Genomic DNA, 26,702 nt, shown 5'->3' with positions numbered 1-26,702 from the left:
ACTTCTTCCTCTGGACACTCGGCAGTGGGTGGAGTGGTTCAGTTGCCCCAGCCGTGTGTGGTCCTGCATCCTCCCTAAGGGACCTCCGACTGATGTCCATCAGAGCCTGGGCTGCTTCCCAGTTCTTACTTCTGCTTTTTAGCCTGTGTCTGCGGGGAAGTGGGGATAGTCACGCCTGGATGACTGTGAGATCTGAGAGGGGGAGGTGGAGAGCCAGTTCAGGAGAGGCCCAGACCCGCCATGAAGTCATCTCTGAGTGCTTTGGAAGGAAGTCCCGTCCCTCTGAGGTTCTTCCTAACTTAGAAAGCAGTACTACCATTTCATTCCCTTTTACAGAAAGGCTCCTGCCGAGATCAGGGCTTGCACTGACGGTGTGCTTCAGGAAGGCACTGGGCAAGTCCACCTCTCTGCCTGCTCATGGGTAGGCAGGTAGGATGCTAGAACGGTGAGGTGGGGGTCCTAATGCATAGGATGGTTGGTCCTGAGAGGGAGCATTACGTATGTAATAAGGCAGTAAGCATGCATGTGCATATTACGTATGAAATAAGGCAGGCTATGTGACATAGTCCCAGAATGGGCAGTGCCTCCCTGTCTCTCAGACCAAGTACCTTTAATGCTATGGTATTTAATAGTGGGGAAACCAGATTTACCTGCTGGCAGCACATCAGTAAAAAGAGAGAATTATAAGTCACAAAGAGAAAAATGGGTTTAAATAAAAGAGATTAAGGAACGCAGGCTCTTGAGTTTTAACTCCAACCAAGAATTCGGGTGGAGGAAGTAAAATTTAATCATTTTTCTATTTTTGAAAAGTTTGTAAGAGATTAAGAGGAGGGAATCTAGAAAAACCATTGTAGTTTAAATATAATCCATTTTCTTATATTGTTATCCCTGTTTTATGGTGTTACATATTTAAGATCCTTGAAGGTGCTGTGTCTTGGTTGGTTTATTTTCAACATTGCTTACAAGTCCCAGCAGGGCTTAGAATCCAGGCATAGCCTTTAAAACTACATTACAATTCTCAGAGTGAAGGAGCAGCTCGGTGGTAGAGTACTTCTGAGCATGCATGAAGCCATGGGGTCCATTCACAGCACCTTAAAAGATAAAATAAAATTAATTAAAAATAAATAAATAAACCAGTCAAACAAAAGCAGCCTCCTGGGGGCTGGAGAGATGACTCAACCGTTAAGAGCGAGTATTGTTCTTAATAGGATCAGAGTTCAGTTCCCAACACCCGTGTCAGGTGGTTCACAACCACCTAACTTCAACTCCAGGGAATCTAAAACCCTCCTCTGGCCTCCGTGACAGCTGCACACATGTCCACATGCCCACACACAGACACATACACAATTAAAAATAATTCAAAATAAATAGTTTAGAAACAGCGCTGTGTTCTCAAAAGGCATTTAAAGATGTAAAAAGTAAATGTGACCATTTTGAAATAATACGATGATTTAGTAACATTTTAAAATTTAGTATGGAAATATGTGTCTGTATATTGCTTTAGAAATGTATAGTGGAGAAGGTTGATGAGATTTTAGATCTCATCATTTTCCCGTCATAATTCTTGCTGCCCCTCCTCTACATTGAGCTTTACTTATATAATTAAAAATTTTTTCTTAAAAAACACGTGCTTGTCCTGCCGCTGTGACTTTGAGCAATCATGAAACACTCTTTGCACGAAGTGGTCGCTAGGTGGCTCTCCTGGAATTGACTGTTCTTGGAGAAGCCATTGCAGAAGAAACCAGTGACCAGCCTAAGTCACTGGCATCTTTATTTCTGCACATTCTCCACACAGCAGGGCGTGCATACAGAGAAGTGGATGGTGAAGGGCTTTGAATAGAAGAAGCTAAACATCTGCCCAGGGCTGATTTCCCCACATGATGGGTGGAGGAGGCTGAGATGGCTCACCGCCAGGAAGTTATCCCTATCCATACCTGCCTGTGCTCACAGTAGTTTCTGCATTCCTTCTCCTTGCAGAAACTCATTTCCAGATCCACGTTAAGACGGCAGGGAAAGGAGGGTTCCAAAGAAGGAAATGGGATCGGTGTCAATTCTTCTAGCAGATTCGGCATTGACAACTTCGAATTCATCCGGGTGCTGGGGAAGGGGAGCTTCGGGAAGGTGAGTCTGGGCTTTGACCGGTTGGATTGAAGTAACAAATGTGCTGTGTGTGAGTGTGCTGTTTGTTGACATGCATGTATGTGGGTGTACACTGGTCCTTCACACGTGTACCCACACCCTCAACCCTCAAGTCTCCCTCATGCTGCCTCCTGTTTCGTTCTTAGGTGATGCTAGCCAGGATAAAGGAAACAGGAGACCTGTACGCCGTGAAGGTGCTGAAAAAGGATGTGATCCTGCAGGATGACGATGTGGAATGCACCATGACGGAGAAGAGGATCCTGTCCTTGGCCCGCAACCACCCCTTCCTCACCCAGCTGTTCTGCTGCTTTCAGACTCCTGTGAGTATGACTAGCGCTCCCTGCCGCGGAGCCCATGTCTCAAAGAGCCGCGATAATAGTGAGATGTTGAAGATGTCGGGATGTTGTGTGGAATGGGTTCTAAAGACACCGGCCACTTCTGGTGACCTGGGCAGACCCCTTCCTTCATGCTGTCCCATAGAAGGGTCACCTCAAGGGTTGTGCACCCTGATATTGAAAAGGTCTTTGTACATGAATTTCCTACATCAGAGACGTTATGAAAGTCTAACAGTAACGTAAATGTCACGGGTTATCTTGGTGAATTTGGCTATAGTGCTTCTCCTATATTCTGGATAATCTTGGACCAGAGTGAAAGTGTTGAATAGGACCCAGGAAGGGTGCCTTGATTTGATTCATCCCAAGACTTTGCTCTTGGCCTTAAAGACTCTTTGTCTAGTACTTTGGACTAGTCTCGGGGTTTGTCTCTGCCTGTGATGTTAAGAGTAGCATTGTAGGATTCTTTTTGCTGCAGTCAATAGAATGCTGAGGTAATGGTTGTTTAAACAGAATCCAGGGTGGTCTTGGTTCATTTGGACAGTTGTTCCTGTTCATCCACACAGTGTAAAGTGGTGGTGACCCCTAGGGTTCGACTCCTTGCCTAGCACCATTACACACATCTTCTGCTTGGTAGCTGAGAGTGTTTGTTGCACCTTTACACATCCCACTGTGACAGAACAGCATCCAAAACAGAGGCCAGTAGGTCGCATGGACCACTTTCCTTTCTTAGCTTGGGTCATCTTTTTTCAGCAGCAGGAGCTAGAGAGGAGATACCTCACCAGGTGAGCTGATGAGTCATGACTGTCTTATACTACTCACTCAGGGTCATACTCTGGGCCAGGCCACTCTGCTGCCTTTTTAGGCTTGGCTCCATAACAGGGCTTCTCTTATCAGCGAAGAGGGAAGGTGACCTCTATGAAGACACCCAGGTCGCAACAGATGACTCAGAATTTTTCTGCTGTCTGGGAGACTGAGCCCTGGGTGCGTCCCTTGGCTGTGTTGCTATCAGGGAACCTGAGGTGGTGTGGGAACACATGGAGCATCTCACTTGACTGGAGATAGAAATTAACAGCTAAGCTGAAGCCAGAAATGAGACTTTAAATTTGTTGGTAAAAGAGAGTACTCCCCACAGTGGGCAAACAACCCCCACAGCACCAGGGCTGAAATAAGCATCAGGTGTGTACAGAGTTCAGTACAGTATGAGACTCTGAAGCTGAGGAGGGCCTGACTTGTAGATGGAAGTTTTTGTCCTGCCTGGTCCTGCAGCTGTTCAGTTCAAAGAAACACACAGAGGCTTATATTAATTATAAATTGTTTAGCCTATTAGCATATTATTATTATTGTTTTTCGAGACAGGGTTTCTAGGTAGCTTTGGAGCCTGTCCTGGAACTAGCTCTTGTAGACCAGGCTGGCCTTGAACTCACAGAGATACACCTGCCTCTGCCTACTGAGTGCTGGGATTAAAGGCATGTGCCACCACCACCTGAAGCTCAGGCTTATTTTTAACTAGCTTTTACAACTTAAGTTAACCCATAATTCTTATCTATGTTTAGCCATGTGGCTTGGTATCTTTACTCAGGAAGGTATTCTCATCTTGCTTCCTCTGTGTCTGGCTGGTGACTCCATCTCTACCTTTTCTCTTCCCAGAATTCTCCTAATCCAGTTGCCCCACCTATACTTCCTGCCTGGCTTCTGGCCAATCAGCATTTTACTAAGCCAATACATATAACAAATCTTTACAGTGTACAAGAGCATTATCCCACAGCACTGACTGAAACTAGACCTGCACAGGAAAGCAGGACCAGGCTGTGGGATGCAGCAGAAAGCTGCTGAAGAAACGGAAATAGAGGAATGACAGGCCCTGTTGCAGTCTTCTTACACTAGGTGGCAAACGCACCCAAGTGTCTTTGCCCTCACTATCACAGAGACCTTTCAAGGAAGTTTTTGGTTCATAAAAGCATATGCACATTATATGCACATCATCCTTTAGAAACACAAACAGGGGCTGGAGAAGTTGCTCAGCCATTAAGAGCCCTGGTTGTTCTCCCACAGGACCCAGGTTCAGTTCCTAGCATCCACATGGTATCTAACAACTGTCTATAATTCCAGTTCCGGGAACACTGATGCCCACTTCTGGCCTCTGCAGGCACCAGGCATGCGTGTAGTGCACAGACATAAATGCAAGCAAAATGCCCAAACACATAAATAAATAAAAAAATGCAAACAGTGCTTTACTTTGAACTATGATTACACTAGCTTTTTAAAACACAGTAATGGTCAATCTTGGAAATTGTTTAATATTTATGTACATCTAGCTGCTTCATTTTTATAGTTGTATAAAATTTTAAGAACATGCTGCGCAAGGCATGGTGGAGTATGACATTTACCACAGCACTCAGGATTCAAGGGCAGGCAGATCTCCATGGTTTCAAGGCCAACCAGGCCATACAAGGCTATATGTTTATACCTTAGCTTTTGCATATATGAATGTGTGTATATATATATATACTTATGTGTGTATACATATATAGTTATATATAATATAATTTATTTGTTTAATCTATTTATTTTATTTTTAATTACATACTTGGTCCTTTACTTCAACCTATCTTGCAACAAGTTCCCTTGTACTTTTATCTTTACATGTTTATAGAACATTTCTACATGGCATGTTGTTAAATGTAGTTTTTCTCAGGAGACATGTACATTTAAATTTGAATAGAGTCCACTTGTGCCTTTCTCCATCACAGTGGAATGCGGCTAACATTTTATGGTCTGCCCTCGAGGCATTGTTCTGATAGCTCTGCATCTGCCGTCTTATTTAGTCTGTGCAGTAATAACAGAGAGTGTAGGGATTTCCATCGGTGGGTCTTTCCTAGTAAAGGTCTGATATTTGGCCACAAGGTGGCAGTCTTGACTGCAAAGTGATCTTGACTTCTCCAGCACAATGACACTCTGGAACATTTTTAAAGGGTGCAAATTACAGTTGTCTCCAAAACAAAGACCAAAGGGAATGCTCCCCACCTCCAGGTTACAGGGTGGAAAGAATGATGAAGACCAAGAACCAAATGAGTTCTACACATGGTAACACTTGGAGACAAGGTTTCCATTTTACCCTCTGGGGATTCTGGGAAGTCAGGAACTTCCATCTGCAAGATATTCTCACTGTAATGCTGGGTGTAAAGGACTGAAATGTTAGTCCCTAAGAGGAAGGACGAAGTTAGATGACTCTAGCTACTTGATTCTACAAGCTATGGCCTCTCAAATGACTGTGGCCTCTTCTCTCAGTGGCTCTGCAGTGAGCCCAGATAGGGCATTGGAGTTCTGAATCTGCTGTCTACCAGATGCCATTTCCCTGAGAGGGTCCTTGTTAAATAATGTGACGTCCCTCGTGGTCCTATAGAATCCCTGTTGCTGAAGCCCAAATAAGTGAGGAGCTCATTAAGAGCCTCTTGGGCTGGTAGTGGTGGAGACATGGTTCAAGTGTAGGTCAGGCTGACTCTGACCCCTGGGTCACATGTAGTCTCACACTACACATAAGTAACGGCCCACTCGTGCTGCTAAAGTGTCTGCCTGTGGAGCCTCAGGACTAGTGATCCAAGTTCTCCGGGGTTTTCCTGTGTCTAAACGGCCTGAGAATGCTGTAAAATCCCAGGAGGTCACATGAAGAAAGTGAAGTTTCTGAAGGGTTAGTAAGAGAATAAAGAGCCATCTCATGGTTCAGAGGTGACGCTAACTAGCAGGTTACCCACGCCCTAGTGGATAAAAGCATAAAATTTCTTTTTGAGTACTGAGGCTGCCCTGTGATGAATACCCACTTCCCCACACAGAAGGCAACCATCCTGGCGCTCCCCACACGGAAACCATAGCGTGGGAATCGTTCTTACCAAAAAGAAAACAATAAGCAAGTTTCAAATACTAGAGACTTTATCAAGTTTTCTGTATAGGTTTAGGAATCCATAAACGTTTCTGCCAAAATCTCCCCATAAATATTATTGTTTATAAGGGTAGAGATCACTTAGAGTTCTGGAACCTTCTGATGGCATGATGCTTTCTAACACTTGGTGACTAATAACCTTTATTGAGATTTGTAAAAGCTGTTGGATCTCATTGTCTAGCTAACAGCAACAGTGTAAGAAAAGGATGGGTGTATGAAGGATGCTTAATCTGGGGCAGCGCGATGGCTGGGCTAAAGGCCCTTACCGCTGAGCCTGAACACCTGACACTGACCCCGGGGCCTACATAATGGAAGGAGAGAAGTGATTCTCTAAAGTTGTTCTCTGACCCCCACACATCTGCTGTGACACACACACACACACACACACACACATACACACACTCACACACACACCCCGGAAAAGGGGGAGGAGAGAAGGAGAGAATGAATAAATGCTTTTAAAAGATGCTTAATTTTTAAATGTGATTAATATATTATTAGTCCACTGTGAATATTTTTTGATTGACAGCTACTCCATCATCCCACCCTCAGCTCTGGTACCCATCATTGTTCTTTCTGCTCATGTCAGTTTTTAAGATTTGATTTCCTGTGCATTTTTTTTCACTTAATCGTCTTCAAAACTGTGTGTGTTGTCACAAATGACAGGGTCGCCTCCTGTTTTAAGGTTGAGTGATGTCTCATTGTATGTCCACCCCACATTTTCTGTGTCCGTTCATCCATTTCATGGCTAACGCTGCAGTGAGCGGGGATGCAATTCTCTCTCCAATGTGCTGACTTCGTTTTCCTTGGATGGACACCGAGTTAATGGAATTGTTGGATCATATGCATGTTCCATTTTAACTTTTGAGGTATCTTCATTCAGTTTTGGACTGTGGTTGACTGACTCGCGGTCCCTGTCCTCCTCCTTTCCCACTGTTGCCAGCACTCAGTCCCTTTCTTCAATAGAAGTTCTGGCAGGGAAGAGGTGGTGTCTCAGCACAGCTTCAGTTTGCATTTCCCTGGTGGTTAGTGGCAAGCATTGTTGCTTCATGCATCTATTGACCGTTCATAGTTCTCCTGTTGAGGTCTTTTTCTTTGTTTTAGATTATTTTGGAGTTGCTTTCTTACCATTTGAGTTAAATTGAAACAACCTGAGCTTCCAGCAAAGGGCGTACACTCAAATAATGTACTAACTGAAGAGGATTTTCTCCCAGGTATGAGCGCACACACCTGTAGTCCCAGGCAGGGTATGCGAGGTAACATCGTTTGAGTCCACAAGTTCCAGACCTGGCTGGTCAGTTAAAAAAAAAAAATCAAAAGTACTTTGTATCAGATATTGTCCTAAGCATCCGACATGTATGATTAACGGCATGGTGTTCTCATCACATCAGATAGGTACAGTCACTATCCTTGCCTTGTTGGTCGTTCAGGGCAACATGGAACTATTAAAACACTCCCCCCAAACCAAACACTTTTAGGAAACTACAGATCTAGAAGATTCCAGGAAAGAATAGAGAATTTACAAAGATGAGTGGTTTGTATCTACATCAAGTTCTGATCAAGACAGTGAACTGGCTTTTGCCCCTCCCCATACATGCACCAGCAGGGAATGATGCCAAAAATCTTCCCCGGACCACAGCTGAGTGGTGGGATTTCTGGGGAAGTGTATCTTTTTCAAATATGTGTTATGTTTTGTTTTAAACAGCAGAGATAGAGAGAATAAGGCATTACTTAGCAAGGAGCACTTGGTCACTAGAGACCTACGTCTCAAATCTGGTCCATGCTTCATTCCTTAGTCCTTGGAAGTTAATTCACTTCCAGATCCTGGCATCTTCAATAGTGGCCGTCAGCCTTTTGGCATTTATGGCCTAGAATGGAGACTCCACTGCCTGCCTTCCACAGGCATACCAACTGAGTAGAAGGAGCTCAGCTGAGGCCAGGAAGAGAGAACTGAGCTACTGAGTTTGAGAGAGACAAATAGGTGGGGATAAGAGGCTAGCCAGAGGGAGAGGCGGGGTGGGGTTGAGAGACCGGAAGACAGAAAGGGCAGGAAGGGGGAGTGACAGAGTCAGTATTGGTCAGATGTGTTGGTTTTTGTTTGGAGACCCAGTTTCAGAGTAGAAGTTCTGCTTGGAAAACCCAGGATGTCCTGCGCCTGGCACCTGGGAGAAGGCTGCACCGGGCCCCTCCTCACTCCTTACAGGCTTGGCTCTGTTTACATCAGCTTCTCTGGTGGCTGTAGACCACAGAGAGGAACAGGACTGGCTCTTTGCTGTAGGTTTCCTCAGAGAGCTGGGGCTGCTGGCCTTCCTGGGTCTGCCCTGCAGAGGGCGCTCCTGGCAGCCCAGAGGGAGTCACTGCTCTTCAGCTGTGGCTCTGCACAGCCAAGGCCCCATTTCTGCAGGCGAGATTGTTCCGAGTCTGTACACACAGGCAAAAGTTGCTCTCAGCAGACTCCAAGTATGTTAGGGAAGCCACTCAGCAGCACGAGGGCAAGGGAGCATTTCTTTCTCCATATTTTTCTTTCCATTTATTTTCTATTAGTTATTAGTAAAGCAATGTGTGTAATTGTGAGGAAGGCATTATTCTTCTACCCCTGTTTCGGGTGGGCGATAGCTTCAGAACCTTCAGTTCAGTCTCTTGCCTTCTTAGCGCCCAGTGTCTTTAAGAAATTCCTTGTTTTTTTTTTTTTTTTTTAATCAGTTACACATCTCCACCCAAAAGTATGCCCATCCTTCTAGTGGGCAGGGTACCACTGGAATGCATCTCAAGTGGAGAGGGGCTGCATGCACAGGGCACAGCCCACACTGCATTGAACACTGAGCTTCGGGCAGTGCATCCTGAGCTGCTGCCAGCAGCTGGATTGGGAAGGAGGCACACTCAGCTCCTGGCACGGCATCCGCTCTCCATACTCTGATGCTGTGCCATCCTGGGCAAGGAGGAGAGACCCCAAGGGTGCAGGTTAGGAGAGAAGAAGAGACCAGGGCAATGAGAGTCTGAAGAGGCCCCTGTGAGGTTCAGCATGCCTGGTTGATTCTTGGAGTCTAAATGTACCAGTTCTGCAGGATGGGCAAAAGGCAGAAGCTGGAACTTCACTGAGACCTGACATCCATTCTAGATACTTCTACTCATTACTGCTGCCTCAGAAAGTACACTCTGATGTTCAATAAATACCTGTTGGGCAAAGTATCTTGCAGTATTCACAACAATCCCACAAGTTGAAGACATTTGCATCCTTGTAACAGTTTGGATAGTTGAGGTCCAAAAAGGTTAAACAGTCTTCTGTCCTTGGTCACAAAGCAAGAGCCATTGTGTGTGTATTCTCGACTGGATTGTGCAGCTCTGTGTCATGGCTGTTACACTGTATCAAGAAAGCTCCCCTCACTGAAGTGTGTTCATCTGGGAAGCATATAGAACCTTGTTTTTCCACCCTATGTGCTTTCTGGCCTTTTGTGAAACACCTAAGGATATTTCTTCTGCTCCCTCTGGAACTAGGCTTCCTCCTTTCCCTGAGCAATGACTTACTTCACATGCCATTTGGTCTGCTTACGGGTCACTTGTAGTTTGCCTTCGGCTCATATGAAAATAGAAAGCTAACTAGAACACGGTATTGGTGTTTCCCGTCTCTGCTGGCTCCCAGCCCATCAGCGTGGACCATCTTTCTTTCAGGTTGGTAGCTATGGAGATAGATCCAAAGACCAGATTAGGATGTCTAGACCTTGCTGTGTGTTGGGCTGACCTCCTCAATTGACAACCTTTGAGGGCAGTGTACAAGGGGCCACCTTCAGGCACAGGATTTCAGCTTCGGTACTCTGAGGCTACAGGGCCTTGGACTTCTTGTTGGTAAACAGAGTCATGAACATGAATGGGAAAAAGGAGTCAGAAGGTGAAGCTGTTCATCTGTCCCTATCTCTGGCTAGGTCTGCAGGATCCTTGGTGTGCCTAGAGCAGCAAACTATTGTTGTTGAGGTTGTTTGACTGTAACTGACTTGTTCATGACTGTCACCAACACTGACAGCCTAGACAGTAAGCAGCCCCAGCGCTTTCACATCTGGAAAGACGTTTTGTGGCACTGTGTGTCATTTCCTTTGATGTCCCCAGTCTTCGCCAGAGTTAGCCTTGGTCACGTGTGCTCACAGTGACTGGAAGTGTTCGAGCTGGTGATTGCATGGTTATGGTTTTCGCTTACCACAGTGAGTCAAGTTGCCAATCCCCTGTCTTCAACAGTGCCCTTGGAAGTTCAAACACCAAGACCGGCTCTGGGGCTGGAAAGGAGATAGTCTGGTGGAAAGTCAGCCCTGCCTCTTGGTCTGGAGGAAGCCTGGCCCACGTGAAGTGGTGCTGGGAGGTTGAGCTCATGTGATATGCGTGGATAGTTGACCTTGAACTCTGGATCTTGGGGATGCTCTGACCCATGTGTCAGGCTTTCTACAAAAGATCAACCAGGGTAGCTATAAGACCCAAACCAACTAATACCATAGTTTCTGCATTGCCTGCACATAGTCCCTGGGAGGTTGTGTAGGCTCTCACCATGAATGGCATGCTAAGCAGGGTCTGAAGCTATGTCTGTAGCTGGAGTGGGTCCACCCCGCCCTGGAGACAGAGATGCCATTGTTAAAAAAAAAAAAAAGCAAAAACAAAACAAAACAAAAAAACCAACCAACCTTCTTGGGTAGAAACCATAGGCTGTAATGTGTTCTAGTGTTGAAACACTTGAGTTTCTTGTGAATACTACATCACTGGTTAGAACTTGATTATGTCTGTCTCTCCTGGGCCCCAGAAATAGCCAGGGCTTCTCATGAGTAGAAACAGCCTTATTGCAAGTTAGCTTGTAGCACAAGACAGGAAAGCGTTTATTCATCCAGACCCCAAATATGGAGTGCCTACAACATGAAACCTGGCTTTCAGCCCTGAGGGTACAGCAGGCCACAAAGAAGAGCAGGCTCCGCCTTCATGTAGCTGGCCTAGGAAGCTAAGGGCCTGAAGCTGTCCTGTGTGGGTAGACTCAGCAGGTGGTCAGCATCCACGGGAGGCTATTCTTAGATTTCCACTCTGGTCAGGCTCAGTATAGCCACCTGCTTGGAAGGGAGTTTAGGGGCGTTAAAAGCTGTATTTACATGTCCAGGACACACTTATTTTTTGGTAGGATGAAGTAACTTGGGGATCTACTGATGATTATTAGGGAGGGTTGATTCAAGCCCCACATCGCTTCTGGCTCATGTGGGGAGGCAGACTGGGAAGAGTGACAGCCCTAGCTTGCTTTCTGTTCTTCACCTTGTGTTTGTGTGGTCCTCTCGCACTGACAGCTCCTGTTCCAGGCTTCAGGAACACCTGTCTGTATCTCTGCTCACCCCCTATAACCTCATGAGCCCATTGGACCGTTCTTCTCTAAGGCCCCCTTTCCTGCTTCCTGCTGTCAGTTAGCACTGTCCTGCCTCGCTACTACATCCCTGTGTCCTAGAGAGATCAGGATGCCCTTTCTTCCCTGGAGGGCCAAGTAGGGCCTTCCCGCTTCTGTCCTAATGGAGGCTTCCAGCTTGCACGATGCTCATTGAGCAGAAGCTCCCGCTGTATCGTGAAGCCATTCCTTCCTGCCCACTCTGCCCTGCCATCATTTCCTCTCCGGAGTGTGGAGGGTGCTGGAATCATGCCCAGAGCCTCTTCATTTCATCCTCAAGGTGTATGGCATTTTCAGTGTTAAAATGATATATAGTTCCTCCATCAAAACAGGAGTGCCATTCGGCCACCTCCACTTCCAACCATACCCTTCTCTCCATTTCTTTACATTGTTTCTTGGGGAGCCACTCTAACATTTTCCTGCTCTGTTAACTCCTGTCCTCCCTGGGGAGCCCAGCACCACGTGCTCTTTGGTATTTTCTAAGGAAACGTGAAGTAGAGACGAGCTACTGTCCACACTTCTATACCAAGCTCCATCTACCGATGGTGAAAGCTGCTTAGGGTGAGTTAGACACAATCATGAAACACAGCTAACAAGGTGGAGTTGGCCTACAGTCTGCCCAAAGTTTCTCTTCTGGGAGCCTAGCGAATGTGGGCCTGGCATTTACCTGATTGGTTCCTCTTTATTTGAGCTTTTGGACAGATCTGCAGAGAAAGTTCCTTTTCACGTTGTTCAAAGCATCACCCCATCATCTGACCCATCTCAGGGCTGGTGAACGGTTATCATTTGCAGTAAACCATAGGTAAGATCCTCCTGCTTGTCCAGCACCATGTCATGTGCTTTCTTTTCACACATGGTGGGAGGAGCCTCTGTGGGAAGGCTGTCCTGTGCATTGAGCGCCACCCAGCAGCATCCTCGCTAGCAACTCGCTAGGCATCAGTTGTGCCCTTGAGTTATTGCCAGGTTCTCCCCTCCCCCACCCCCAGGAGTCTGCCTTGGCTTAAAACTATGGCCCCACATGACTATCCAATAATCTGTCCTCAGTCTCTAGTCACATGGGCTAAAAGACTGTTTCCTACAGAGAAAGCAAAGTGTGTCAGATTGTCCTTATAAAAGACTACATGGGCCAGTGGGTAAAGGGGCCAGCCACCAAACCCAGCTACCCAAGTGCAGTCCTGGAGCCCACATGGTAGAAAGAGAGAATTGACTTCTACAATTGTCTCCTGACCTCCACAGTGGAGCCATTGCATGCATCTGGCCACACCCACGTAAATATACACAAAGAAATATGATTTTTAAAATCTACGTATTATCATGTTCTCTGGTAGTGCTGGCAGCTCCTGACAGCTGTCAACCTCTGCACTGTGGCACTTGCTGGTCCAGGACTCCTGAGCTGGGGGACAGCAGAAGTGTGCAAGGTTTGTTCAGTGTGTGAGCAGCTGACTAGTGCCTGGATGGCTCTTGTTAGCCTAGAAGTCTGCTGACAGCAAGGCAAAAATGTGGGGTGCCTAGGGCACCAAGGAGCCAAATAGGGGTTCACTGAGTGTGAGTTTTAAGTGGGTTGTGTCAAACTCAAGAGTGGGAGAAGTCCACAGCTTCTCTTGGTTTGGAATCTCATCACTAGGCAATACTTCACTTTATCAACAAGGCATGGAGCCAGCGCTTTTTTATAAAAGCCACCATCTCTGCTGGAGCCCCACTGGGAGGCTTGTCTGTGAGCCAGAACCCTGTCCTAGACGGGGCACACAAGGCTGGATTTCACACACCGATAATCAATCCTGTAGAAAGATTTCCCAACTGATATGGAAATACCTGCTAAGGATCATGAGTGTGTTCGGAGGGAGGGCAGACTTGTGGTTTTCTCGGAGGATATCTCAGGAGTGAACTGGCAAGGCAGCACCATTGAGGGGCGACTGCAGTTCCAGCCACTGGGGATCTGGGGGCAGGGCGGACTATAAGGACTACACTGGGCAGGGCGGGGTGAGGGTCCAGGGTTCAGATGGAAGATTGGGTCTCCACAGCCTCTTGATCTCATAGATGCTGCACTATCAAATTCTCCACTCCCTGTTTGTGGAGACAGAAAAGAGGCGAGCTACAGGCGGAAGCCCACGTGAGGACGGAGATGGGTGGGAAGCAGGCAGAAGGAAGATTCATTAAGTGCTTTCACAAGAGGAGACTCAAATACTCAGAAGTTGGGTCACCAAGAGACTCGGAGGCGTTTCTTAGATCTGGCCGAAAGTGTGTGTGTGTGGGGGTGTCTCTGTCTTCTTTTTGCAGCTTTTGCAGGTCCTATCTCAGCTCCATCAACTCGTCTGGGGGTTTTCTTGTGGACTTAACAGTGTCCTCTCCCTGAATGGCCCTTCTATTCCGTCTACACCAACTATCCTTCATCTCATGAGAGCTGTGCTCTTAACTCTTGTCCCCCTTGCTGTGACAAATTATCTGATGAAAGCCACTTAAGGAAGGGTTTGTTTTGGCCCACAGTTTGAGGGTACAGTTCATCATGAGGGGGAAGTCATGACAGCAGGAACTGGAAGCAGCTGGTCACGTGACATATACAGCCAGGAGACCGGCTGAACACTAGCATCCAGCTTGCTTTCTCCATTTTATGCAGTGGGGACCCGATCCTATGGGATGGTGCCACCCACATTTAGGGCGAGTCTGCCCATATCCGTTGACCTAATCTAGAAAATCCCTCACAAGTTTGTCTTCTGGGTGGTTCTGGAGCCTGTCAAGGTGTTTCCCTTGTCTGGCACAATTGTCCTGGTCAGGATTCATTATAAAACTCAGCTGTAACAAGTCTTCCCCTTCATGGTTGTGAGTCCCTAAAGTTCTGTTTGCTGTAGTGGAGGCGTAAGAACCGCTCTTATCAAAGATGGGTCTCTGTCCATATAAGGTGTACCTTGACTCCAGGGTCTCACAAGAGGGTTGCTAAGTGAGTGAATTAACCCTGGGCATCTTACAGGGTGTGCAGGGTGACGAAAACCAAAATAAAGCCGTTAGACCCCATCTCACTGTTTCTTCTGTGGAGTCGTTGCAATCCTTCTTAATGTGGTTAAATTCAAGTGGTTTCCAGTTTGAGCATGGTGCAATCAGATTTCCTCACAAGGGTGCTTTCCACCGTGACCTCTTTGACGTCAGTAACTGCTTCCTGTTGATGTGAATTCTATTCACCCAGCTGACAACTTGGTCAGCAAAAAGTACTAGAACAGTGGCTTCGGAGCCATTCAGTAGGGTGCTGTCTGTGCCCAGAGATCCCGTTCTTGCCCACAGCTCTTGATAGCACTCTGCAGATTTCAGTATGGCTTGTTATTCATGTAGAAATACTCCCCAGCAGCTCTGAGAATTTGATGAGTGTAGAAAGGGCTTCCAGTTCAACCGCGCCTTGAATCACCACCTAAATTATTCATAACCATAGATGTAATTGCTATTCTTTGAATTTTTTCTCCATCTCCACTGTGGCCAATGTGCCGTGACTGTTTCTTACTAAAACATTTCATTCCCAAAACAACTTATCTGCAAATGAAACATAGTTGTAAATCAGAAGGATTACGCAGTCTAGTTTTAAACAGAGAAAAATCTTTCTTGGTTATTAGAATGAATAAGTGTGTTCTAAGGATAAGTAAATGCTACAGTAGGAGAAAAGATTACTAAGACTGTTAAGTCTTCAACAGCATATTGCAGTCAGTGGGTAACACCTTTGTCTCACAATGGCAGTGTTTTTAAAACCCATAAAGCTGAGAATCAGAATCCCTATTTAATATGAGAAAATTAGGAAGCTGAGTAGAACTGAGTGCTTGGTCAATACCCTTTTGGTTATCGACCCAGTTTGGAGACACCTTAAAGATACTTCCTAGAATGAAACACCCTTACCTCATCAATGCCGTGTGGCATTAGGAAATGCATCTGTACCCGAACAGTTGGGCATGGGGGTGGGGGTGGAGAGACTTTCATCTCCTTAGACCTGCTAGCCTTTGGGTTGGCCTTCAACTAGGTATGTAGCTAAGGCTGGCCTTGAACTCCTGATTCTTCTGCTTCCCAAGAGGGGAGATTATAGGCATGAGTGGCCACACCTGGTTAAGGTGCTCTGGATTCTTGTCCTACACTGAGGGATCAGGGAGCCATTGCAGCTTTTGAGAGTTTGCACATTTCTCTGTGTCTGTCTGTCTGTTTCTCTCTCAGTGTTTGTCCCTCTCCGTGTCTGTGTCTCTGTCTCTCAGTGTCTGTCTGTCTATGTGTGTTTCTCTCTCTCTCTCTCTCTCTCTCTCTCTCTCTCTCTCTCTCTCTCCCTCTCTCTCTCCCTCTCCCTCTCCCTTCCCCCCCCCTCTCTCTGTGTGTGTGTGTGTGTGTGTGTGGTGTGTATAATGGATAGCTGTCGGAGGGTTGCAGTTCTAGCCATGGTGGTTGAAGCTGTAATGAGATGGTTATGATAATACGGTGATGACAAGGAGAGTTGCCATCATGTTTGAAGCACTTCCTGTCGGTCAAATGCTGGTCAAAACTCTTGACTTAACACAGTTAGTCCTGGTAGAGCTTGAGTTTGGGCATCTTGCCATCCCCATTTCACAAAGTGAGTTGACAGAGGGAAAGAGAGTGAGAGGGAGAGAGGGAGAGCACTAGACAGAGAGAGAGAGAATGAGAATAAAGTTCAGCAGGAGCAGCCTGTGCCTACTGAGAACCTGGGTCCACAGCTCAGGTGTTGCCACTGGGCAGCGTTCCTGTTAGTGACTGACACAGGGACTTGACGCTGGGCACCGTGTCTCCTGGATTTAGCTTTATTGTCTGCTAACAAGTTCTGTTTATTAGGATTCTTTGGAAAGGGCCTGGCACTGTGAGGTCCTTTGCTTCTATTTCTCTCTTCCATGATGGTTGTTGCTATAGGCATTATTGTCCTAGATTTTAAATCAGGAAGCTTCTTGCTTCTTAAAAATTTATACGTGTTTTACTTAAAATTTTCCTGGAAGCTACAGAAAATTTACCTGAGGCTATACAAAAAAAAAAAAAAAAAAGAACTAAAGATAACTTCACAAATTCAGGAGGCATCGTGGTACCCAGGGCTAGGGGTTGACCAGATCTCTGAGATGGACTGAAACTGGAAAGACACAAGGAACGCCGGTGCCCTCCTTCTAACCTCACTCTCCCCAGTCTTGTTCCTGCCCCACTCTATATTCCGTGCTTTATTCTTTACCTTTCATTTAGCCATCTGTCCATCCATCCATGCGTCTATCCATCCACCCATCCATGCACCCATCTAGGTTTGTACCGCTCTGTTATACTGAGGAATTGCATGTGTTTATGCCACAGAGGCAGTCTCAGCTCCCCGAGTCACGTTTCCTCAGTCCTTACACAGAGCTCAGATTGCATTAATACTCTTCATTTGAATGTTCTGGGAAAGAGACCGACCATGGAAAAGTAGGCTCCTTCCAATTAGTCATGTGCTGGAGGTGCAGTGCTTGCCTGCTTGGCCCCAGAGCCGTCTTTGGGAAGGGCGTTACCATCCCTGCGCAGACACCTCCAAAGGTGTCCTCCATGGCCTCCTTGTGTTCGTTCACACTCCTTATGTGCCATCACTTTGTCACTTGCTTAGCGGAGCTCTACCGTGTAGCCAGGCTTCACCTCACCTAGCTGCATATCAATTTCAACTTCCAGAGCAACCTATAAAGAAGAACTTTAAGAAGCGTCTCCGGCTGCCAGCCACTGCGAGTGTAGGAGATATGTTTATCTCCTCTTCACAGAGAGCCAGGGCAGAGAGCTGGCACAGGCCTCCGTGGGTTAATGGACCCAGGGCCGTTGACGACAGAAATTTTATTATTGCCGTGCACCAACTTCTTGAACTCTGTGCCTGTAACTAATACAGGGCGTGGGGACAAAGGGATTTCTGAGTTGCTTTTATTCCCCCAGGTGTTCACCATCCCATGCTGATGGCTTGCATTTGTGGTTAGTTGAATCAGAGACCATGGAGAGGCACGCAGGGTAGACAAAGGGCTTGGCTTTGGAACCGAAGCTCACCCCAGCTCGGTTTCCTCCTCCACAGGTCAGGGTAAGCCTGCCTTGAAGGAGCCAAAGCCACAGGTGACCCTCTGCAGAGGCTCAGGCTCAGCCTCTAGGAAAGGAGATGTTAGGAATCCTGAACACATTTTGAATGCAGAAAGAATCCCCTGGCTGTCTCTGCCAGGGTAGGATTAGGAGAGCCCTCTCTGCCCTAAAAGTGACTCACAGCCACCTTAATCCGTCACACAGTCCCTCCCTAATGCAGGATTCCCCAAAAGGACTTCACCTTGTGTCACAGCACAGCGCATTGGGCAAGCAACCCTCGGGACTAGTTCTTGACCAACATGGATGTCAAGGGGAGTTGTAGGCAAGAGGCTATCACCCACCTCCTGGCATACAGATCTCTTCTGTGGGGAGATCATCACCACATGCGAAGGGTTCCTGGAGATCGACGCAGTTCATTCCAAAGAGATAAGATTTCTCTGGGGTGATTTGGTGTGTTACTGATGTTTTATGATAACATGACTTATTCCAGCGTTCACTGGGGTCTTTTCAAGCCTTATCCCACAGATGTCACATATTTTATCCCAGGCACTGGACTTAGGATTCTAATGCAGTAGGTGAATGATCATATTTATTGGGAGAAGTTGAGGACCCTGCGGTTCTCAGTTGCGGGTGACCTAGGATGGAGTCAACACCTCCTAAACTTGCCTCTTGCTACTTTCAAGGCTTGATTATACGTCTACCAGCCGGGATACAGAGGACCCTGTGCTCAGCAGCTTCAGTGCTCAGCAGCTTGTGTTCTACCCGGCGTCAGACCTGGCATTGCATCTGCCCACCCTCTTTCCGTCCTCCTCCGGCTTGCCCTGTTCTTTTTCACCTTCTAAATCGAGAAGTCAGCTCTTCTCAAGAGTTTTCCTCAGATCCTCGCTAGCCTCTTGGCTGTTCTCTTTCCCTCCCCACGACCCTGCTGGACCATTCTGCTGCCTTTCCCACCCTGACTGGTGTACTCCGTCTTCATGTCTGTGAGCAGGTGTAGGCCCACATCTGCTTCAGGATGCATGGGCCCTACCCAGGGCCTGCAGTTGTGTGTGCATGGTAAATGGTGGTTCTTGCTCAGACCCTTAAAGAGAGCAAGAAGGTCTCAGAGAGTTTCAGGAGGTGCCATGTACTCAGACCCTTGCAGCTCCTGGGATACAACACACAGCCAGTTGGCTCTGGTTTGGGATGCCATTTCAATAAGCATGATAAGGCTTTAGAGAAAGGGCGGTTATTGATGACCCGCAATAACAGAGAGCAGGGTATGAAGGTCCCGTAGCCACCTTCTGCTTCCCACTGCCTAGATGATGCTTTGGTGAGAGGCAGCTTTAAAATTACACGTTTTCCAGTATGTTCTCTTCCTGCTCTCAAGTTCCAGTGAGAAAAGAGTGTGGAGAAAGACCATGAGAATTTAGAAACCTGTAACAAGTCCTGAGAAGTGGAAAAAGGATGCCATTCTGGATCTCACAATCTAAAGCTGATGTCTGTCATTACATGGGGCTTTTTTTGGTGTGTGTGTGTGTGTGTGTGTGTGTGTGTGTGTGTGTTTTCTCTGATTGTAACTGAAAGCATTCTACATGTCCACATTCTCTTCTGAGCTGAAAGTATCTTCATCGGAGCCACTAGCTGTAACAGCATCAGATTCTGTGTTTTGCACCCTTGCCATGGGTGATTCTGTAGGTTGAGATCTGCCCTGAACCCCGTGCTGTGGGTAGAGTTAAGATGGAGGAGAAAGAGAAAGACCTGAAGGCAGCATATCCTACCCTCACACATGCCATTTGGTCCAGGGTCCGGCCTTTCAGATTTTGGATATGAGAAAGATATTGTGTGTGGAAGAGACTTCCTTCTTAACACCTTTATCTTTTGATGCCCGCTGCTGCCTTGGAAACCCTCGCCAAGGACACTGGCTTACAATTGCCTCAGAATGACTGCTTACCTATGGATGCTTACCAGTGATGGGATGTTCAGAGCGACTAGAATTCAAATGGCTGGCTGCCAGCCACATCCCTGAGGAAGGTGAACAGGGTGGTTCACGGGAAGCATGAAGCTGCGCTACTTGTTCAGGGACACTTCAGGGAGGCTCCCCCATCTTAGCCTTCCGCAGACCCCCAGGGCTACCACCCCAGATGAGTCCTGTAACAACTTCCTGTGCGGGTATTGCTTCCCCAGTTGTCTCTGGAGGGCTAAGCCTCCACCAAACCCATTTGCCAGTGTGGCCCTCCCACCAGACTCCGGCTCATGGAATACAGGACAGCCATTGCTCATCTGAAGCCACCCACCCCATCCCACCTCTCCCTTTGTCACTCACACTCAGATGAGGACCCTTAGCGTAGTCACAGGGCTCGCTCTGTTTGTGTGGCCTTCCCTGAGCTATGGGGAAAACTGAAGAGCTGGGGCGGTAGAGTTTCTTTATTTTTGTAAACTTTGCCCTTTTGTTTTTACTCCTAAATTCATGCTTCTAGCTGATAGAAAAACAGGTGTAGTTTACACACACACACACACACATATACATACACACACATACACACATACACCACACACATACACACACACACACACACACACACACACACACTCACACGGTTGATTGCCTCCCCTTCTGACTGAGGTTTTACTATAGGAAGTAGGAGGTCACCGGTTACACTGCCCTGGTAGAGATCAATTTGATATGCAGCAGCAACACCCTGGGAAGTGAGCCAAAGCCAGACTTCCCGCCACCGGGAGCAAAATTGGTAGCATCTGAAACCCCAAGGAAAGGCGGGTTCTTGCATGTATGCATCCTTTGATAAAATACCAGTTTGCCCACACAGTGACCGCCCACATTCCCATCCCCAGAGAGGGCAGCACCATCTCTGAAGGATGGCACTCACCTGCAGGCCTTGCCTCACAGGACCCCTGCTCAGGCAACTCCCTAACCCCTCCACACACGCACACACAGGTGTCAGATGTCCCTGCTTCCTCTACCACATCCTTATCACCAGAATGTGTGGGCTTGCTGTTTATGTTTTAAGAATCCGTGTTTCTTGTACCAGCCTTTCTCAGGTGAAAACATACCTGCTTTACGTCTATGGGCTTCTTTGTGGGGTCTCCAGCACCCCACTCAGAGCTCAGGGAAGCAAGTGAAGAAACCCACTGACGGTAGAGGCCCTTAGACACAAGCCTTTTACCCTGTGTGTCTCGGCAATTGCGTGTCGGATGGACCTTTCTGTCATGAAGCAGTCTTATGGTCCATGAGTCCTTGGTGCAGAACCTGTAGTTCCTAGGCGGCTGCAGAGGAAGCTTTGTTGGGAGTGCATTGTCCCTGCCTGGTGAGAGTCACTGCAGGTAGGAACCTCTAATGTGCTTTACTTCCACTTTAGTTTATGGCCGAATGATGGAGGAATTTCTAACAGGGTCTGCCAATTGAGCTGCTAAAGGAGTTTACCCTTTCTTCCTTTGTGAGGAATGAAGTGCCCTTCCCAGCGCCTTTTACTCTGTGATTCACCGTGTATGCTCCAATGAAGACCTTTGCCAGTGGACTTACTGCCCACACTTTCTCCCCTTGTGCCATCTTTCATGTGTCAGGCTGGAATGAGAACCAAGGTCTCCTGATGTTTTCCCTATGTAGAAAGTCAAGGTTGTGTGGGACTACATAGAGCATTTCCATGCCATTCTCTCCTATGGGATCAAGGACCTGACCCCACAGGACCATCGTCTGCTCCCAGACAGCAGTCTGCATGTTTCGTGGAATATCTGTCTCTTCAGTGGAGCTCAATGTTGATGAATGAACAACAGGCTAACCAGTTCCCTCGTGCTTCATCTAGGATCGTCTGTTCTTTGTCATGGAGTTTGTGAACGGAGGGGACCTGATGTTCCACATTCAAAAGTCCCGTCGTTTCGATGAAGCCCGAGCTCGCTTCTACGCTGCGGAGATTATTTCTGCACTCATGTTCCTACACGAGAAAGGCATCATCTACCGGTGAGTTTGTGCTGGGCGCCGCTTCTGATTTACCCCCGGCCCGGCTCCGCATTTGGCCGGCCTTCCATTTCTCACGATCGTCAACTAAACACTTTAGCAGTGACATCCACAGAAGGCCCAAGTGTTCATTAGAGTTAACACAGAGATGAACTCCATCTCCGAACTAAAATGGTCAGCCTGTTGGAATTCCAGAGAGATTAATAGTCATGGATCGGTCCAGCCAGCATTTACTCTGGTAGCCAAGCCTTGGAAAGTGCTGGATTCATTTTCAGCTCTCTGTCTTTTCATTCTAATATTTGAAGTGAGTTGGTCAATGCGGACCCTTTCTATTTTAAGAATCTGCAGCTGAGCCAAACAGTGTGTCTTGACTATTGCTGGAAGTAGCTGTAATGCAGCGTTGAGTTTGACTGAGGGGGGTTTGCCAGTCCACAGCCAAACCTGTGGAGTGGGGTTGACAGTAGTGTTCCTGTGTAGTCTCCCAACAGTAATTGATTGCATTTCATGGCACAATCTTTTGACCGTAATGGGCTGTAATTTGAATGGATTCAAAATCAATGGCTACCCAATGACACATTCATCAGAGGGATGGTGGATGCGTAAGAAATGGAATAGCCAGTGAGTGTCAGGCTGTGTTCATGCTGATGTTTCCTTTCTCCAGCGGTCCGAATCCCACTCTTGTTATAACTTGATTGCCACGTGTGGTGGCTAGTTTCAGTGATCAGTTTGCCATAATCTAGAAGAACCATCCCAAAAGGGAAGCGATGGTCCAAGTCAAGTGACCTGATTCCCTGGGGCCTTTCCTTACACAGCACCCTGCACTGATACAAGCACAAGCTTGGTCATCCAGGTTGAACATCCCACTCAATTCCATTTGCTTTGTGGGACTTGCTCTATAGAACACAGGCCTTGTAACTGGGCGATGGTGTTCCTGGGAGGCAGCATCCAGCCACATTCTGGTTTACACTCAGTATCTTTTATCTGTGACTCAATCCTAATTTCTAGTTCAGTTCTGATTTTCATTTATTCTTGAACTCAGATCCCCGCGTTCATTAGAGTCTAAATGATACGGCTGACTTTGAAGGGAGAACATTTAATCAGGATAGATTAAAGTGCTATTTTTGTCTTGTGGATTTGTTCCATGGGGTACTTTAGTTCTAGCCGGCTGCTGGCGGGGGCCAGAGACTTAAAAGTGAGGCTCTGAAAGCCAAGTCCTTGGAATTCTCACACAGTCAAGGGCATCTCTGGGTCCCAGAGAGTGAGCTGGATTTAGGAATCTAGTAAGAAACTTGAGAACTTCAGACATCTCCATTTATCATGTGTATCCCAAGATGACCTTTATAAGAATGGAAATACCCTCTCTAGAGGATTCCTTTGAGCTGTCGAAATAAAGCTTTGGGTTGTTTGGTTTAGGGGGCTTTATTCCTGGGCGTATGTGACTTATTTTCCAGCAAATTATAAAGGTGACGCCATTGGCAAGTCATCTTCATGAAGAATCTTAGAAAGAAGATAAGACGCTTTACCTAGCGTGAATTTCCCTTTTATCAGTGACCAGACCCACGGGGGAGATCAGAAGACAGGCTTCTCACACTTCCGTATTTCACAGCTGTGTACTCACCCTGACTCTCGGGAGCATTCACCAGCGAGCCTGGGGCCTGGGAGGTGCAGCGAGCCTGAGGCCTGGGAGGTGCAGCTGCAGAACATTTGCCTTCGTGCTTTCCGTTGCAGGGTCTGCAGCCCACCAAAGTCCCCAAACCAAAGTGAGAGGGATGACAAAGTGAGAGTGGACAGTCATGGAGTCAGCTTTGACAAAGAGAAAGAATGGTTCATCCCTGTGACCTGGGCTACCAGGCACCCGATCGGTGCATGGGTAACTTCTAGGTAGCTTGGATGATTTCCAAAGTCAGACTCTAGGAGAAAGTAGGGGAATACCAAGACTTGCAGGCCATGTATAGCAGTACAGGGACCATTACACTTCATACACTGCATTAAAGGAGAATTCGGCCATCTCCAAGGCTTCAATTCCAAACCACTAAGCCTGCCAGCACACACCTGCTCTGTGTCTGATATATTGGATAAGGAGGAGCTTGTACAGTTTAGATTCTGGTGCCTCCTTTCCATGTTCTACTCAGACATGTGTGAGCCTGACGGCATTAGGCCCCGTGCACCCCTCAGCAGGCTGCACGTTTGGCAATCAGTGTTCACCCCTAAAGTGTCTATGTGCTGTTTCGCTGTTCCATTTCCCAGATGTGAGGCAGCCGTAGAGGCTGACAGCCAGACCCAGCATACTGTCTTCTCCTCTTCCACTCACAGAGTTCAGGATTCGCCTCGGACCTTTCCTGGAATCCACCTTTGATTTCCCTTCAGCTTGGGAGAAAATCTGCCTCTGCCTCGTTTGTCATTTTCTTTCTTTCTTTTTTTTTTCCTTTTCCAATGCTGAAAATGAATCCTAGGACAAGTGCTCTAACACATCTAACACAAAACTACGTTCCCAACTCTTTCCTAAACTTACAATTTAGGAAGGTCACTCCTACCCCCCAGGAAAGTCCTGTTACCTAGACTCTGAATGCAGTGGCTGACTCCGAAGAGAACCTTCTCAGACACCACCCACCTCTTTTCTCAAGGACAGGATCAGGGTCCTGGGAGCCCGGTTGGTGCAGACACTTGTGTGTTGGTTAGGCGTGGCTCTGCTCGGTGGCTGGAGATTCACAAGGAATCTGCCTGCACATCATTTCTGTGCTGGGGCCATCGCAGATGCTTCATGCTTGAGTCATTGTTCCCTGCAGTTCTCTCCTTCTGGAAAACTGGGTCAGTGTCTCTGATTCCTGTCTCCTGAGACCTCCCTTACTTCTCAGCGTTTTTTTATTAACAGGCCTGCAAACTCCCAAATGTCTGTCATTTGAGTCTAGAGTTGTGTGATCTTCCCTCACCTCTATTAGGGTCCATTTCCACATTTGTGTTTTCCCTCTGCATGTAATAAGAAAGATCTCCTTGGATAAAGGCACGAGTCAGATTCAGGATGCCTCTTTTCGCTTAGTCATCTAATGACGTCGTTCTTTCTTCTGAGAAGCAGGTTCACTCACTCCTCGCTTGCTTGACTGCAAAGATGGCTACCGGCTGTCATCTGTTATTTTTTTCTAAGCCCTTGTAGTATTCAGAAAGGTCCAGCCACAGAAGCGCTCAGGATGTGAGTAACTTCAACGTGAGATTTTGGTGGCGAGCGATCCCCAGAACTTCTCAGTCACGTTCCTGCCTCCTTCATCTCACACTTTGCTCATTCAGACACCACTTTCCCATGGTCTCCAGACAGTGACCGTTGTCCCTTATTCTTTTTCTAAAGATGTATGAGGAACTCGGGCTTTCCAGCTGTTTGGAATTACCTGGCGCTTGCCTGTACTTAGTCTCCCCCTCCCCACAGGAAACTGGAGACCTTTGCGCTTCCCCGAGCAGCCCTTAGAGATCCCTTAGTGTTCAGTGACCATCAACTCCCTTCCAAGGACATGAACATCGCGATGAGCAAAGCCAAGATTATTCCCTGGTGGAGAACATGGTCCAGTGGTGGGGAAAGGTGTCAGTCAGGTAGGTGATCACGCACACAGCAGCGACAAATATAGCCAAGGCATGAAGCAGGGAAATGCAGCGTCATGGTCGAGAATTCCTCTAGGGCAATGGGTCTGGCTAGGGAGAGACAGATCTTCTTAAGGAAGTGACCTTTAGGCTCAGGACACTAGTGAAGAAGAAGAGCAGCTGAGATGTGAGTGGCAGATTCTAGAGCTCTTAAGAGCCGTGTCGCTGAAACCAGTGAGGCATATTTTCCCACAGCTAGTATTCCATTATCCCAGAGTGGGCACAGTCATCTGATGACTTTAAAATTTTATTAGATATACCTCATGAATAATTTATTTGAGACTTAGGTAAGCTGGTCATGTTGCCAATCCCTGGAGGAACCGTCAAGTCGCTGTGAGCTTTTGCATCTGCTTCTCAGTGTTTATACCCAACAATAGGGTTATTAAAGTTTAGAAGCAGTGGAGGCCTCAAAGATTACCTAAGGCCAACTTCTTTTGCGCTAATGAGGAAATCCAGGTCTCAAATATCCAACCAGAAAACTGTTTCTCACAGTAGAGGTTCTGTCAGGATGGTCTATCTGTAGCAAACTGTTTCTCTCAGTAGAGGTTCTGCTAGGATGGTCTATCTGTAGCACACTGTTTCTCACAGTAGAGGTTCTGTCAGGATGGTCTATCTGTAGCACACTGTTTCTCACAGTAGAGGTTCTGTCAGGATGGTCTATCTGTAGCACACTGTTTCTCACAGTAGAGGTTCTGTCAGGATGGTCTATCTGTAGCACACTGTTTCTCACAGTAGAGGTTCTGTCAGGATGGTCTATCTGTAGCACACTGTTTCTCACAGTAGAGGTTCTGTCAGGATGGTCTATCTGTAGCACACTGTTTCTCACAGTAGAGGTTCTGTCAGGATGGTCTATCTGTAGCACACTGTTTCTCACAGTAGAGGTTCTGTCAGGATGGTCTATCTGTAGCACACTGTTTCTCACAGTAGAGGTTCTGTCAGGATGGTCTATCTGTAGCACACTGTTTCTCACAGTAGAGGTTCTGTCAGGATGGTCTATCTGTAGCAAACTGTTTCTCACAGTAGAGGTTCTGTCGGCATGGTCTATCTGTAGCACACTGTTTCTCACAGTAGAGGTTCTGCTAGGATGGTGTATCATCTGTAATTTATAGTCCACCTCAGAAAACTGAAAATGTGATTAATCTCCAACTTCCCCCTGAATGAAGAGTTAATCAGGCATTCTGAGGCGTTCATTGCTGTCTGCTCCATTTCACTGAGGAAAATCCGGTCAAGGCTAGATATGTTGGCTGACAGTGTGCCGAGTGTTGTGTGAGGAGGCACACA

General features: G+C 47.1%; 1 protein-coding gene across 1 annotated transcript in view; it reads left to right on the top strand.

The window, feature by feature from the left end:
• The window catches only part of Prkch (protein kinase C eta), a 206,002-nt gene that overhangs the window by 117,270 nt on the left and 62,030 nt on the right, over positions 1 to 26,702 (top strand). The window contains exons 8-10 of the mRNA XM_038336439.1: positions 1,978 to 2,121; positions 2,286 to 2,459; positions 21,643 to 21,797. Of these exons, the coding sequence (XP_038192367.1) occupies positions 1,978 to 2,121; positions 2,286 to 2,459; positions 21,643 to 21,797 (473 nt within the window). The remainder of the gene's footprint in view (positions 1 to 1,977; positions 2,122 to 2,285; positions 2,460 to 21,642; positions 21,798 to 26,702) is intronic.

The sequence above is a fragment of the Arvicola amphibius genome, chromosome 7 (assembly GCF_903992535.2).
Source record: "Arvicola amphibius chromosome 7, mArvAmp1.2, whole genome shotgun sequence".
Lineage (NCBI taxonomy): Eukaryota > Metazoa > Chordata > Mammalia > Rodentia > Cricetidae > Arvicola > Arvicola amphibius.
Note: the sequence above shows the minus strand (reverse complement) of the source record. Positions and strands in the feature narration are given on the sequence as shown.